Source organism: Phyllostomus discolor, chromosome 5, assembly GCF_004126475.2.
Source record: "Phyllostomus discolor isolate MPI-MPIP mPhyDis1 chromosome 5, mPhyDis1.pri.v3, whole genome shotgun sequence".
In the NCBI taxonomy this organism is placed as follows: domain Eukaryota; kingdom Metazoa; phylum Chordata; class Mammalia; order Chiroptera; family Phyllostomidae; genus Phyllostomus; species Phyllostomus discolor.
This window is the reverse complement of record NC_040907.2, coordinates 135,857,562-135,870,004: the sequence shown is the minus strand read 5'-3', so window position 1 is coordinate 135,870,004 and position 12,443 is coordinate 135,857,562. Positions and strand designations below refer to the sequence as shown.

Here is a 12,443-nt window from a genome sequence, read left to right as displayed (position 1 = left end):
GTTTCAAAGTCTAAGACTCATTAGAAAGAACTTAAAAGTGCAGGAGAAAGTGAATTCTGCCCACTGGCCTGTTCTAAAGGGTTTAAGGCCAGTTGGGCAGTTTTGTTTACATGCATGAAATGTACCCAAACCGTCCTGATTTCAGGAACTTTCCCCTATAAACACAAGTACAGCTCTAAGATGACCTCTTTTATTTGTGGGCATTGTGGGTGGGAGCAGTTGGGTTAGTCAAACAAAGAATTTGCTGTTGTTTCTTTCTCCAAGAGAACATGCTGAGAACGAAAGCATTACTTTGGATTTTTGGGGTGGAATCTTTTGCTCAACAGCCCTCAGTCTTGGAGACAGGAAAGTAGCTACAAACCAATCATGGGGGAAACACTGAAGGCTTCAGTTCATCACGTGTCAGTTGGACGTTACTTTCTGTGGCCCAGTAAATACGGTGAGATGGCTGACAGGCATTTTCTGTAGATTTTGCTGTGGGATAGGAATGAAATGGGAAGAAGGTTTAAGCCTGAGGAGAGGGGCGGAAAGGCAATAAAATATTTACTAGTATTTCCAGGAATGGGAAGGTTTCTAAGGATGGGAAAGTACGGAGTGGAAACCAGGGCACCGAGATCATCTTTTATAACCATAACGAGAATCTCACGTAAGTTCATGTAAACATCCCAACTATTTTTACTCAAAAAAGGTGGTTTTTAAAGCATGTGTTCTTATGAAAACAATAGTTGCCTCATCAAGTCCTTATGAATACATGGAAGAGAGAGAAATGTTTTTGCACACAGGTTTAGCCCTTTTTCCATTACCCACATACACAATACCCATTTCATGCCCTTGTCCAAACCCAGGGCCGTGCAGCTGCTGACCGCCCAGTGAGGGTTGGATGGCCGTCTGCTCTTCCTCTCTCATCCCATAGAGATGTGAGCAGATTGATAGGACAGGAATTTAAAAATCTAGATGAATATCTGAAAGTTCTCTGTATTTTTATAGAGATAATAAGATCAGAATATTTGCAGTCAAGACTGAGGAAGTGCAGGACCGGTTGTCACTGTGGGTCTGAGGTTTGGCCTCTTCCCGCAGATTTCCATCCCCTCGCTCTGTCCTAGCTGCCTCCCCAGGCAGGGGAGCTGTCCGTCCATTCACCAACAGTCTGCTGGGTGTCTGCTGCTTGGTTTGGTGCTGTGGAAGTTACGGAGCTGTCCCCGTGTTCAATGAATATTATCTTTAGAGCAAATGTCTCAAAACTCACATGCCCACATTGGAGTCGTCTTTCACAGCCATTGATTTGGGGGAGGGGGAGACAATACACTTATTGCCCATCTCTCTGGCATCTTCCAGCAGTCTCCACAGCTAACATTTTCCTTGTTTTTATGTGTATTCATATGGTGGGCACTCTGACTTCCCTTTTCTCCATCAGTGTTTCTGGAGTGGGTCTGAGTGAGCCCTTAGTCCTTTGTGGTGTCACATGGACATGTTGGAACTGTAAGCGGTGACACTGAGAAAGCAGACAGCTGTATTTCAGGTTTTGAAATGAGCACATTAGGCTCAGCCTGGAACAAGAGCTTCCATCTTGTAGACACCTTTGTAAGCAAGGGCAAAAGGGCGATGAAAAATACACTACTGCTGGACGCTTTGCAGTCTAACCCAGAATTTTGTCATGTTTGTTTTTCTCTGTATTTATGAGATTTGATTATTTAAAGAACCATTTTCCAAACAAGTGCCGATTTGGACCCTGGAGACAGTTTGAGGTTCCATGTTGGTGACTATATGTTGTTGGCATCCCTGTGTGTATCCTTGGATGATTTAAATTTTTGCTCACTAGATGGTGCTCTTTCACTTTGAAATAAAATGTATTTAATTTATTTATTTATTCATTTTAAAAATCTTTAATTGAATTTATTAGGGTGACATTGGTTGATAAAATTATAGGTTTCAGGTGTACAGCGCTATAACATATCACCTGTATATTGTATTGTGTATTTACCACCCCAAGTCAAGTCCCCTTCCCTCCTCATTCATCCCCCCTTTACCCTCTTCTACCTAACCCCTCCCCTTTCCCTCTGATAATCACTATACTGTTGATGAGGGTGTTTTTTCTTTGCTTACTTAATCTCTTCACCCTTTTCACCCAATCTAGCAGACACCCATCTCTCCCTGGTGGACAGAATCCCTGCTGCTTTTCCCAGCCAGATGTTATGTGGGCACCTCTTCCTGGCCTGGTGCTCTGGGCTGAGGGGTCCAGCTTGCATTTTACATTATATATCCTTGGCCCAAGGATACAAGAGACTATAGTTACATATTTTTATGTGGTTTAATCTGTTCTGTCCTATACTTGATGTAAAAATCACGTGGGAAACCAACAAACACTGATTGCTGGGTCCCGGAGACCCAGGAACTTAATAGGTATTCTAGCCAGTTCCAGTTCTGAGGAGCAGGCGTGTTCTGAGCAACACCGGGTTTTAGTCCTGTAGCCGTGAGCATTTTCAGGAGAGACTAACATGCCAGTCAGCCCATTCAAACTGCAGTTGAAGATAGTTAAGACTGAAATTTTGAATGCAGAGACAGCTCTTTTTGTAAATATTGCCTAGAGAAATTATAATGGCTGTACTAATAATTGTTGAAGAAAATGCTTTGTTTGTGTACATAAGCAAGTTCAAGTTGGCAGAGAGCTTTAACAGAGATAACGCCTCCCTGTTAGGTTGCATTAGGGAACAACCGCTGTGAACGCAACACCCTAACCCTAGCCTTACTGTGGAGGCTCTCCCAACTTGTGGTGTTTGGATATTCATTTTGTTGGGCTTTTAAGCCCCTGACACTTAAATAATTTAGAGAGTTTTAAGCAATCCTAAGGTCTTTGATCTTCACAGTGTCCCTTGGACAGGGCAAATGTCAGAGGAGGGACTCAGGAACAGGGTGAGGAGACGTGCCTAAGGCCAAGAGCAGCCACCAGGAGACTCGGTCTGGGAGATAGCTGGTGGGGGCTGGAGGTGATGGCAGGGACTCAAACTAAGCACAGCTGCTGGGATGTCTCCCCTGGAGGCCCCATGCATTCCTGAACACTGAAGCTATTGCTCCATCCTGGTCCTAAGAGTGGGTAGCTTAAAAAAATATGCTTTCTCCCTCCCATTCTTTTTTCCTTTTTCTCTCTCGCGATCATCTCTCTCTCTCTCTCCTTCTCTTCGATAGCTCAGTTGCACTTTGTGAACATGGTGTGCTGTTGATGCCATCTTGATTCTCAAATGCGCAGTGGGAAAGGGATGGGTGGATCACACTGGGAGGCCATTATATGTAATTTGACTAAAATCTCCACGGGGGGATTCAGATGTCTTATCCTAGAGAATCAATTGTTTAGGACTCTGGCAGAATTGCTTGTTCCTTGTAAAAGAAGCTCAGCACACATTTTCTCATGCTTCACGTGAAGCATGTGACGGACTTAGCAGAGAAGGCACGTGTCAGAGGCAGTCAGTAAAATTGGCATTGTTAACGATTGTGATGATGATGAAGACTTGTCTCTGTTATTCAGCTCTATCACTAAAGCTAGTGGAAGAGAACTTTTGGCGTATCCCAGGAAGGCCTTGGCCTCTGTCAGGCTGACCTACGAGGTAACAGGACACCTAGATTGCTGGGGAGACTTGAGAGCCTGACTGAAGAGAGCAGCAGAGGCAGGTTCCCACCCTGGGCCTGGGCTCTGAGCCTCCCTCCCGCTGCTGTAGTAGGCCAACTCCAACTCGGCCGACTGCCTCACCTCCCTTCAAGCCTTGACTCACATCTCGCTTGTCAGTCAGGCTAATGCCTCCACCCCTGTCCCATAGCTGCTACTTTTGATCCTTTTGTTGTTTTTGCCTCAGCAGTTATGTTCTAGTAAACTAGATAATTTATTCATTTGACTCATTTTTGTCTCCCTGCACAAGCCTGTAAACTCCATGTGGACAGGGTCTTTTTTCTTCACCGACAAATCCCCTAACCCCTAGAATAGTGCACTGGTACAGAGTGGAGGCTCAGAAAATATATGCTGAATGAATGAATGCTTTCTTATATAACATTTCATGGCATTAGTAAGCAGCAGATGTAATATATATGAGTGCAGGTCTGTCCAGAAAATATCCAGCCACACACTATGAGAAGTTGAGACATTTATTGAAGAAGATACAAGAAACATTATACATAGGACAATGACATCTCAGTCCCCCTCAAAGTGGGCACCTTGGGACCTCACACAGTTCTCTCAACACATCTTCCACAGTTCAAAATGCTGCAAAATCCTTAGTTGGAATCACTATCAGCTACCCTGTCATATTTTCCTGAATCATGGACAGTCTGAAATCTCTTCCCTGTCAAAGGTGATTTTAGTTTGGGAAAAGCCAGGAGTCTCAGGGCACCAAATCTGGGCTGTACAGTGGCTGAGTCACCTGAGTGATTTGATGTTTTGCCAAAAAGCTCTGCACAAGACCTGGTGCATGAGTGGGCGCATTGTTGTGATGATGCTGCCAATCACCAGTTGCCCATAACACCATATTGCATCTCTTAACTGACAAAGAACATTAAGGTAGTATTCCTTATTAATTGTTTGGCCTGGAGGGGCATACTCATGATGGAGGACACCTTCCCAATCAAAAAACACAGTTAACATGGTCTTGATCTTGCTGTGACTTTTTTGTGCTTTCTTTGGGCGTGGAGAACCAGACAACTTCCATTGGGATGACTGAGCCTTCGTTTCCAGATCACAGTCGTAGATCCATCATTCACCTCTGGTTATGACCTTCTTGAGGAAATCTGGTTCATTAGTAGTGGTTTGAATCAGATCATTAGCAACTGCAGCACGACGCTCCTGCTGTGGCAGCAGAAGCTGCAGAATGTATTTTGCCATGACACGTTTCATGCCAAAATCTTTCAAAATCTCAGACACAGTAGTTGTTGGAATCCCCAGATCAGCTTCTAGTTCTTGCACTGTCAGTCACCGATCTTTGTTGATTGCAGCCCCTACACATTCAACACTCTCAGGAGTTCTGCTTGTTGCAGGCCTTCCAGAAGGTGGATCACTTTCAACAGATTCTCGACCATCTTTGAAGCATTTGTGCCACATTTTTATTTGTGGTACCTGTATTGTATCATCCCCAAAAGCCTTCTGAATCATCTGCATAGTTTCTGTGGAGGAATGTTAAAGCTTAGAGAAAAATTTTATGCAAATTTGTTGTTCTACTTGCTCAGTCATTTTGAATGAGATGACCACACAGTGCACATGATCACTCAATGGCACCTACTGCACCCCACTGACTAGTACAGTGAAGTCATCATTGTTCACCCATGCACATACCTGTCCACTGTCCTTGGCTGTCAGGTTACGTGGATGTCATACAGACCATTCTCATTATATTAACAATGGCTGGACTTTTCCTGGAGAGACCTCATATAAGTCACTTAATACTAATTTTTAGTAAATATTAAATATTTCTGAAGGAAGATTAAGGTTTGTTTTTCTATTAACAGTAGTTTCCTCTGTAAACAACCACACAAAGAAAGCTCTGGTGTAGATTAAAAGTGTTAATGCACTTGAAGTTTTAGGATAGGGCCTGGAATGTAGCAAGAAATTAGTTAAGTGGAATTTGTAGACTCCTTACTTGTTTAAAATGTATTGATATGGTATACTTATTTTTCAGTTACATTTAAAGTTAAATGGTTTAATCAGTTTTAAGAAGGAAAAACACAGATGAATGTACGATTTGGATATTTTTTATATTCTTGTCTTTATTGATCTACGTCACTACATCAGTGATAACATACTTAGAATGAATCAAATATTGAATTTAGCCCTGGCTGGTGTAGCTCAGTGGATTGAGTGCAGGCTGTGAACCAAAGCATCATAGGTTCAATTCCCAGTCAGGGCACTTGCCTGGATTGCAGGCCACGTCCCCAGTGAGGGCCACGTGAAAGGCAACCACATATTGATGTTTCTCTCTCTCTCTTTCTCCCTCCCTTCCCCTCGCTAAAGATAAATAAAATCTTTAAAAAAAGAAAGAAAAGCCACAATGCAAGGTTATAGCCCTATGTTCTAAAAAAATTTTTTAAAAATATGGAATTTATTATAGAATCCCTTTTCTTATATTGTACCATCAATTTTAAAACAAGAGTTTGGCCCTGGCTGGCATGGCTTAGTGGATTGAGTGCTGGCCTGTGAACCAAAGGGTCACTGGTTCAATTCCCAGTCAGGGTACATGCCTGGGTTGCAGGCCAGGTCCCCAGTAGGGGGCATGTGAGAGGCAACCACACATTGATGTTTCTTTCCCTCTCTTTCTCCTTCCTTCCTCCTTTCTAAAAATAAATAAAATATGTTAAAAATAAAAATAAAACAAGAGTTTGGAGGCTTCACATGAGCTGTTTGTTTTTGATTTCTTATAGATCCCCACATTAAGGTTTCTGGAAAGAAAGAAGATGTTAAAGAAGCCAAGGAAATGATCATGTCTGTCTTAGACACAAAAGTAAGTGAATGTTAAGGACAATCAGATGTCAGAACCTTGTCTCTGCAAGGGCTACTTCATGCTGTTATGAAAGACCATTTGGAGAAGAAAAACCAGGAGAAAGTAATGGTGGGTTTTAAAATAAACACATGTGATTCTACAATGGTGTAAAGTTCTGTTTAAAATCTGATAGGTTCTTTCTTACTGGGTAATTGAATAATGTTATATCTACATGGGTGTATATATATATATATATATATATATATATACATACATATACTTATGTGTGTAAATGTACATATGTATGTATGTGCCATCTTCAGAAATAGACATTGATCCTGACTAGTGTAGGACAAGTAATGAACTGTGAGAATCAGCACATCAGCCTTCACGCTGCCAGTAGAATGCTGAAATGACCTTGCGTGTAGCTCTGTGTGATGGCATGCTATCTGACCCTTTCTCCTGTGCATTCTTTCTCTGCAACTGCAAATAGAAATAATAGGGAAATTTAAATATGTAAAAATGCACACTCATTTGTGAGTATTAATTTTATTAAACACTTTAAATCACTTACTATATGCTAGGCACTTTGCTAAACACTTTTACAATATTAATTTTTTAATTCTCATAATGAATAGCACAGAGATGTTAGGGAATTTAACCAGGATCCAATCACGAGAAGTGGGACGTGGGATTTTAATCCAGGCTGTCTGGTTCTTAACCACCAATAGTTCATTGAAATGGTTTCAGATTGCTTCCTCTTTCTTTTCTTTTCTTGTTCTTTTTTGTTTTTTATTCTTAAGAATTATTTATTTTATAATTATTAACTATTTTAGAAATTTCTCTAATGAACAGTATCTTCCTGTATTCCTAAAGTCAAACTAAAAGAACTAAGTTTAAAAACCCAAGTATTTAATAGGTGTATTTAAAATTTAAGAATTCAGAAGTAAAACTTGATATTTTTTATATCTGGTTGTCTTTTGACTTTTAAATTTTACTTCCTAAGGACTGAAGAATTTTAGAATCTTGTAAATGAGAAAAGGTTTCATATCATTCTTTATAATTTTATAACACTAAATTTCCCAAAATTAAATATATAGATTCCATAAAACCATAATATTTCATTGTGTCTTAGAATTTTAGATTTTGCTCTAATTTAATCTTACACTTTGTGTTGTTTTACTTAAGCCATTTTACTGCTGGAGATCTGTGCTCTGTGATCTCTGCTTCACTCTTCTTCCCACCAGAGAGAACAGCAGATCTGCTTTGTAAAGTCTGACATACAGTAATGTAGAAGTTGTGAAAATGCTTGTAAATACTTCTTTATTTAGATTGAGTTTATTTTTATTGCTGCTTCCCTATCATTTTAGTTCTCCAGTCCTACTGGCATGTGTATATATGCACACACATATATGTACATATATATATAGTCAGCCTTGTAATGGTGTTTCCATCTGTTTTTTAGTTATTTGAAATAAACACTTTATGAATAATATATATTAAAGAGAAAAGTAATTTATTTATCATTGTAGCTGATTTTATTTAAAAACTGCTTTCCAAAAATTATCTTGGTAAAGATTATATCTTTCTATTTCATATGACAAATTTGTCTTGAAATAAGAATTCTTTTTTTAGAGCCAACGAGAAATAGATAGACATGAACATTTTTAGATTAAGGTGACCTTATTAAGAAATCTGTGTAGCCTGCTGTAGCTCACTTATTGTTCATACTGGGGAGGGAGTGTTTTAGGGAGTTGTTCCTTCCCTTTCCTGCACCAATAATTAACACATTATTTCCACATAGAGCAATCGGGTCACTTTGAAGATGGATGTGTCACATACAGAACATTCTCATGTAATCGGCAAAGGTGGCAACAATATTAAAAAAGTGATGGAAGAGACAGGATGTCACATCCACTTTCCAGATTCCAACAGGAATAACCAAGCAGAGAAAAGCAACCAGGTGCTTTGTCTTTTCACATGAATTTGTATGTAACAACATTTACAATTTTCTGTGTGCATATCTTTTTTGGGAGATGAGAGCAAAAAAGTAACCATGGAGATGCCATGTAGTGGACATTGAGAGTGCTCTGCTTCTTTAAGGGGATGAGCTGTTGGCAGGCCTTCAACTTTTGATCTCTTAAATGGTTGGCTGGTAGTAGAGAGGGGAGGAAGTGATGGCAACATACTGTGAGGTCCCTAAAGGAAGGCCTGGAGAGCGTAGGAATTAGGCAAGGACCTGAGGCTTGCCTAGTCTCACCCATGCTGGGGTTCTTGTGCAGCGTCGCAGGCTACCCCACCTCACCTCCTGAGAGGCAATCCTTGAGCATCCAGCTTCCTCACATTGGATTACATCTTTCTCTGTAAAAAAATATTTTTTTGAATTACAGTTGACCTACACTACTATATTAGTTTCAGGTGTACAGGGCCCTGATTAGACATTTATATAACTTACAAAGTGCTAACCCTGATAAATCTCTCGCCATCTGGCACCACACATAGTTATTATAATATCATTAACTGCATTCCCTGTGCTGTACTTCACATCCCTGCAGCTATTCCGTAACTACCAGTGTGTACTTCTAAATTATGTCTCTCTAGTTCATACACACTTTTCTTAGTTCTTATGTTTGGAAACAAATGGAACTCACCTGTCCCCTGTGAAAGCATTTTAAGTGCATACTTGAAGAACAGATAATATTATTTGTGTTATGTAGAAGTTCTCCCTCTTCTAAGCTAATCAGGATACCAGAAGCTTACCTGTCACAAAGGTGACCAAAGGGGACTGATGTGACAGTGGGACACATACTTGGGAACTAGACCCAAAGCTGTGGTACAAAGCAAGGTCAGTGTTCAGAACACTTGACCACTGGTAGACAGAAGCATGTGTCCCAAGAGCAGCGTCCTGGGGCCCCCACACATACCCTGATGCAGATTAATTCTTTAGTTGATGGACCCTGGGAAAGTCCAGGGATCCCAGGGGGCTGGAGGTGGATGTTAGAGCAACAGTTTTTACCAGCTAGCACTCGAGTATTCAGCATCTGAAGAACCTAGTGCAGCAGTATCATTGGGTACTGATACTCATCTAGTCTGCAAGGACTTTAAACAAAAGGGAGAAAATACAGTGAACGGGAAAAATTATAAAGGAGGCAGGATGGCCTCGTGGGGGCTTCAAGGTTTCAGGTAAGCCCAGGGGGTAATGTAGACCAATTGACACAAATTACCCAAGGAGCTCATTAAAATGCAGATTATGATTAAGCAGGTCTGGATTGGTGCCTGAGATCCTTTTTTTTTTCCATTGAATTTATTAGGGTGACATTGATTCACAAAACCATACAAGTTTCAAGTGTACAACTTAATAAAACATTGTCTGGACACTGCATCATGCACCCATCACACTAGGCAAAGCCTCTTTCCATCCCCATCCCCCCCTTTGCCTACCTCCAAGTACCCCCCACCCCCTTTCCCTCTGGCTGTCACCACATGGTTGTCCATGTCTGTTATGTATGTATGTTTTTTTGCTTAATCCCTTCACCTTCACTGGGTGAAAACCCAGTCCCCTCACCCGCCTCCCCTCTGACAGCTGTCAGTCTGTTTCATGCGTCCATGCCTCTGTTTCTGTTTTGGTTCTCAGTTTGTTATGTTCGTTAGATTCCACATACAAGTGAGATCAAATGGTATTCATCTTTCTCTGACTGACTTATTTCACTTATCATAGTAATCTCCAGGTCCATCCATGCTGTCACAAAAAGAAAGATTTTCTTTACAATTGAGTAATACTCCATGGTATAAATGTACCTCAGCTTTTTTATCCACTCATCTACTGATGGGCACTTGGGCTGCTTCCAGATCTTGGCTATTGTAAATAATGCTGCAGCGAACACAGGGGTGCACATGTTCTTTCAAATTAGTGTTTTGAAAGGATATATTCCCAGAAGTGGGATCGCTGGGTCAACATGCCATTTTTTTCCTGGAGAACCCTGTGAGTAGCAAGGATGGAGGTAACCTGAAAAGCAGATGTGGGTTCATACTTCTGACTGTGTTTCCTTATCCTTGCAGGTTTCTATAGCAGGGCAGCCGGCAGGAGTAGAGTCTGCTCGAGTTAGAATTCGGGTAACTATTTATTACTTTAATACTGGAAATCACTGTCAGCAATATTTTCCCTATAGAGATTAAAAATATTGTAATTGATCAATTTATAACAAGATCATGTGTTCAGTATGTGGGATATACTGACAGAAGTTTAATGGGTTAAAGAAGTTTCTTAGAAACATTCTGGATGTTACCTGACTCAGTTTCTCTGGTGATTTTGAACTCAGAGTCCCGAGGAAAATGCCACAGGCAGTTAAAGTTGTAAACTTTCTGGTTCCATAAAAGGCTCCTTTAATTTAAGAAACTTTACATATTCTACCCAAGCTTATGTCTATAATGAAAGCAATTTATGTTTTAAAATTCGATCTTCAGAAAAGAATGAATGAACTATACATATTTCTAAATGAATGATAGTTTAACTATCTGCTTTGGGTTTTCATAATCTCATTTTAGGAGCTGCTTCCTTTGGTGCTGATGTTTGAGCTACCGATTGCTGGAATTCTTCAGCCTGTCCCAGATCCCAATTCCCCCTCCATCCAGCACATATCCCAAACCTACAACATTTCAGTGTCCTTTAAGCAGCGTTCTCGAATGTATGGTGCTACCGTCATAGTGCGAGGGTCCCAGAACAACACTAGTGCCGTGAAGGTACGTGATGGAGATCATTCCAAACATCGTGAGGGTGCACGTTATTCGAGGTTGATTTTTAAAAGATTTTAGACTTGTTTGTTTTCCAGAATTTTCTCTAGTATTACATTCTGGTTCATAGAATTTGTTGTATTTTTCTGTAGCTGTTAGAAGTGCACTAGAGCCTTCTTCCCCTGTGTGTGGACAGTTACTTGACACGAATTTCTCTCCCACATTTTCTCCTAGGAGGGAACTGCCATGCTGCTGGAACATCTCGCAGGGAGCTTGGCATCTGCTATTCCCGTGAGCACACAGCTAGATATCGCAGCTCAGCATCACCTCTTTATGATGGGTCGAAATGGAAGTAACATCAAGCATATCATGCAGAGAACAGGTGCTCAGATCCACTTCCCTGATCCTAGTAATCCACAAAAGAAATCCACCGTCTACCTCCAGGGCACCATTGAGTCTGTCTGTCTTGCAAGGCAATATCTCATGGTAGGTTTAGTGACATTAGGGTCACATTTTTTTTTCCTTCTTTGGGCACAGTGTATGTTGCTGCACACACCTTGATAATGCGGTATTTAGGAAAGCACTCCTGGTCAAATAGGGAAGGTTCTTGGTGCAAAGAAATAAATGAGTAAGGCAAGTAGTGCCTCATGGGCCAAATTTCATTATATAGGTGAGAAATTTCCTTGCAGTGCTTTGCCTTTTTAAAACTTAGACTACACACAGGAGAGGTTCAAATGAAATAACTGTATTTTGAGGAAGGTGGTTATTTTCATAGGACCTATGTTGGTTTACAGTTTTCACTCAACAAAAAAAGTCTTCTGTTTAAACAAGAAAGTAAAAAATACATTTTAAATGTAACCCTCAAAGACAAATTTTGGTAGCATGAAATGTTTGTACATTTCATAAATCTCTGACATAATTTTAAAAGTGCTGTTTGTGCTGTGAATTTTAATGCTATACATTGAAGAAAAATAGCAGAGTTCTATAATTCAGTACTGCTTCCAACTTATAATTTGCAATATAGTTATCCTTCCTATCTTCATTTAAAAACCCAGTGTGAAGGTTGATATATAGTTTCCAAAGGAGCTGACATAATGTGGACTAACAAGTATTTTTATTAAAAACACTGTAGTCGTCTTCTATTTAGAACTTGCCCTTTCATGTGACATTTGAGTCGGTAGGCGTCAGGTATGGCCTTTGCTGTAATTAACTTGTAGAATTTGTTTTTGAGAAACTTACAAAATCCAATTTCGTGTGGTT

At 40.4% G+C, this 12,443-nt stretch overlaps 1 protein-coding gene across 3 annotated transcripts in view; it reads left to right on the top strand.

The window, feature by feature from the left end:
• BICC1 (BicC family RNA binding protein 1) overlaps positions 1-12,443 on the top strand; it is a 265,955-nt gene that overhangs the window by 218,098 nt on the left and 35,414 nt on the right. For all 3 annotated transcript variants that reach the window (XM_036026936.1, XM_028514016.2, XM_036026937.1), the window contains exons 4-8: positions 6,394-6,473; positions 8,257-8,415; positions 10,512-10,565; positions 10,998-11,192; positions 11,418-11,669. In XM_036026936.1, the coding sequence (XP_035882829.1) occupies positions 6,394-6,473; positions 8,257-8,415; positions 10,512-10,565; positions 10,998-11,192; positions 11,418-11,669 (740 nt within the window). The remainder of the gene's footprint in view (positions 1-6,393; positions 6,474-8,256; positions 8,416-10,511; positions 10,566-10,997; positions 11,193-11,417; positions 11,670-12,443) is intronic.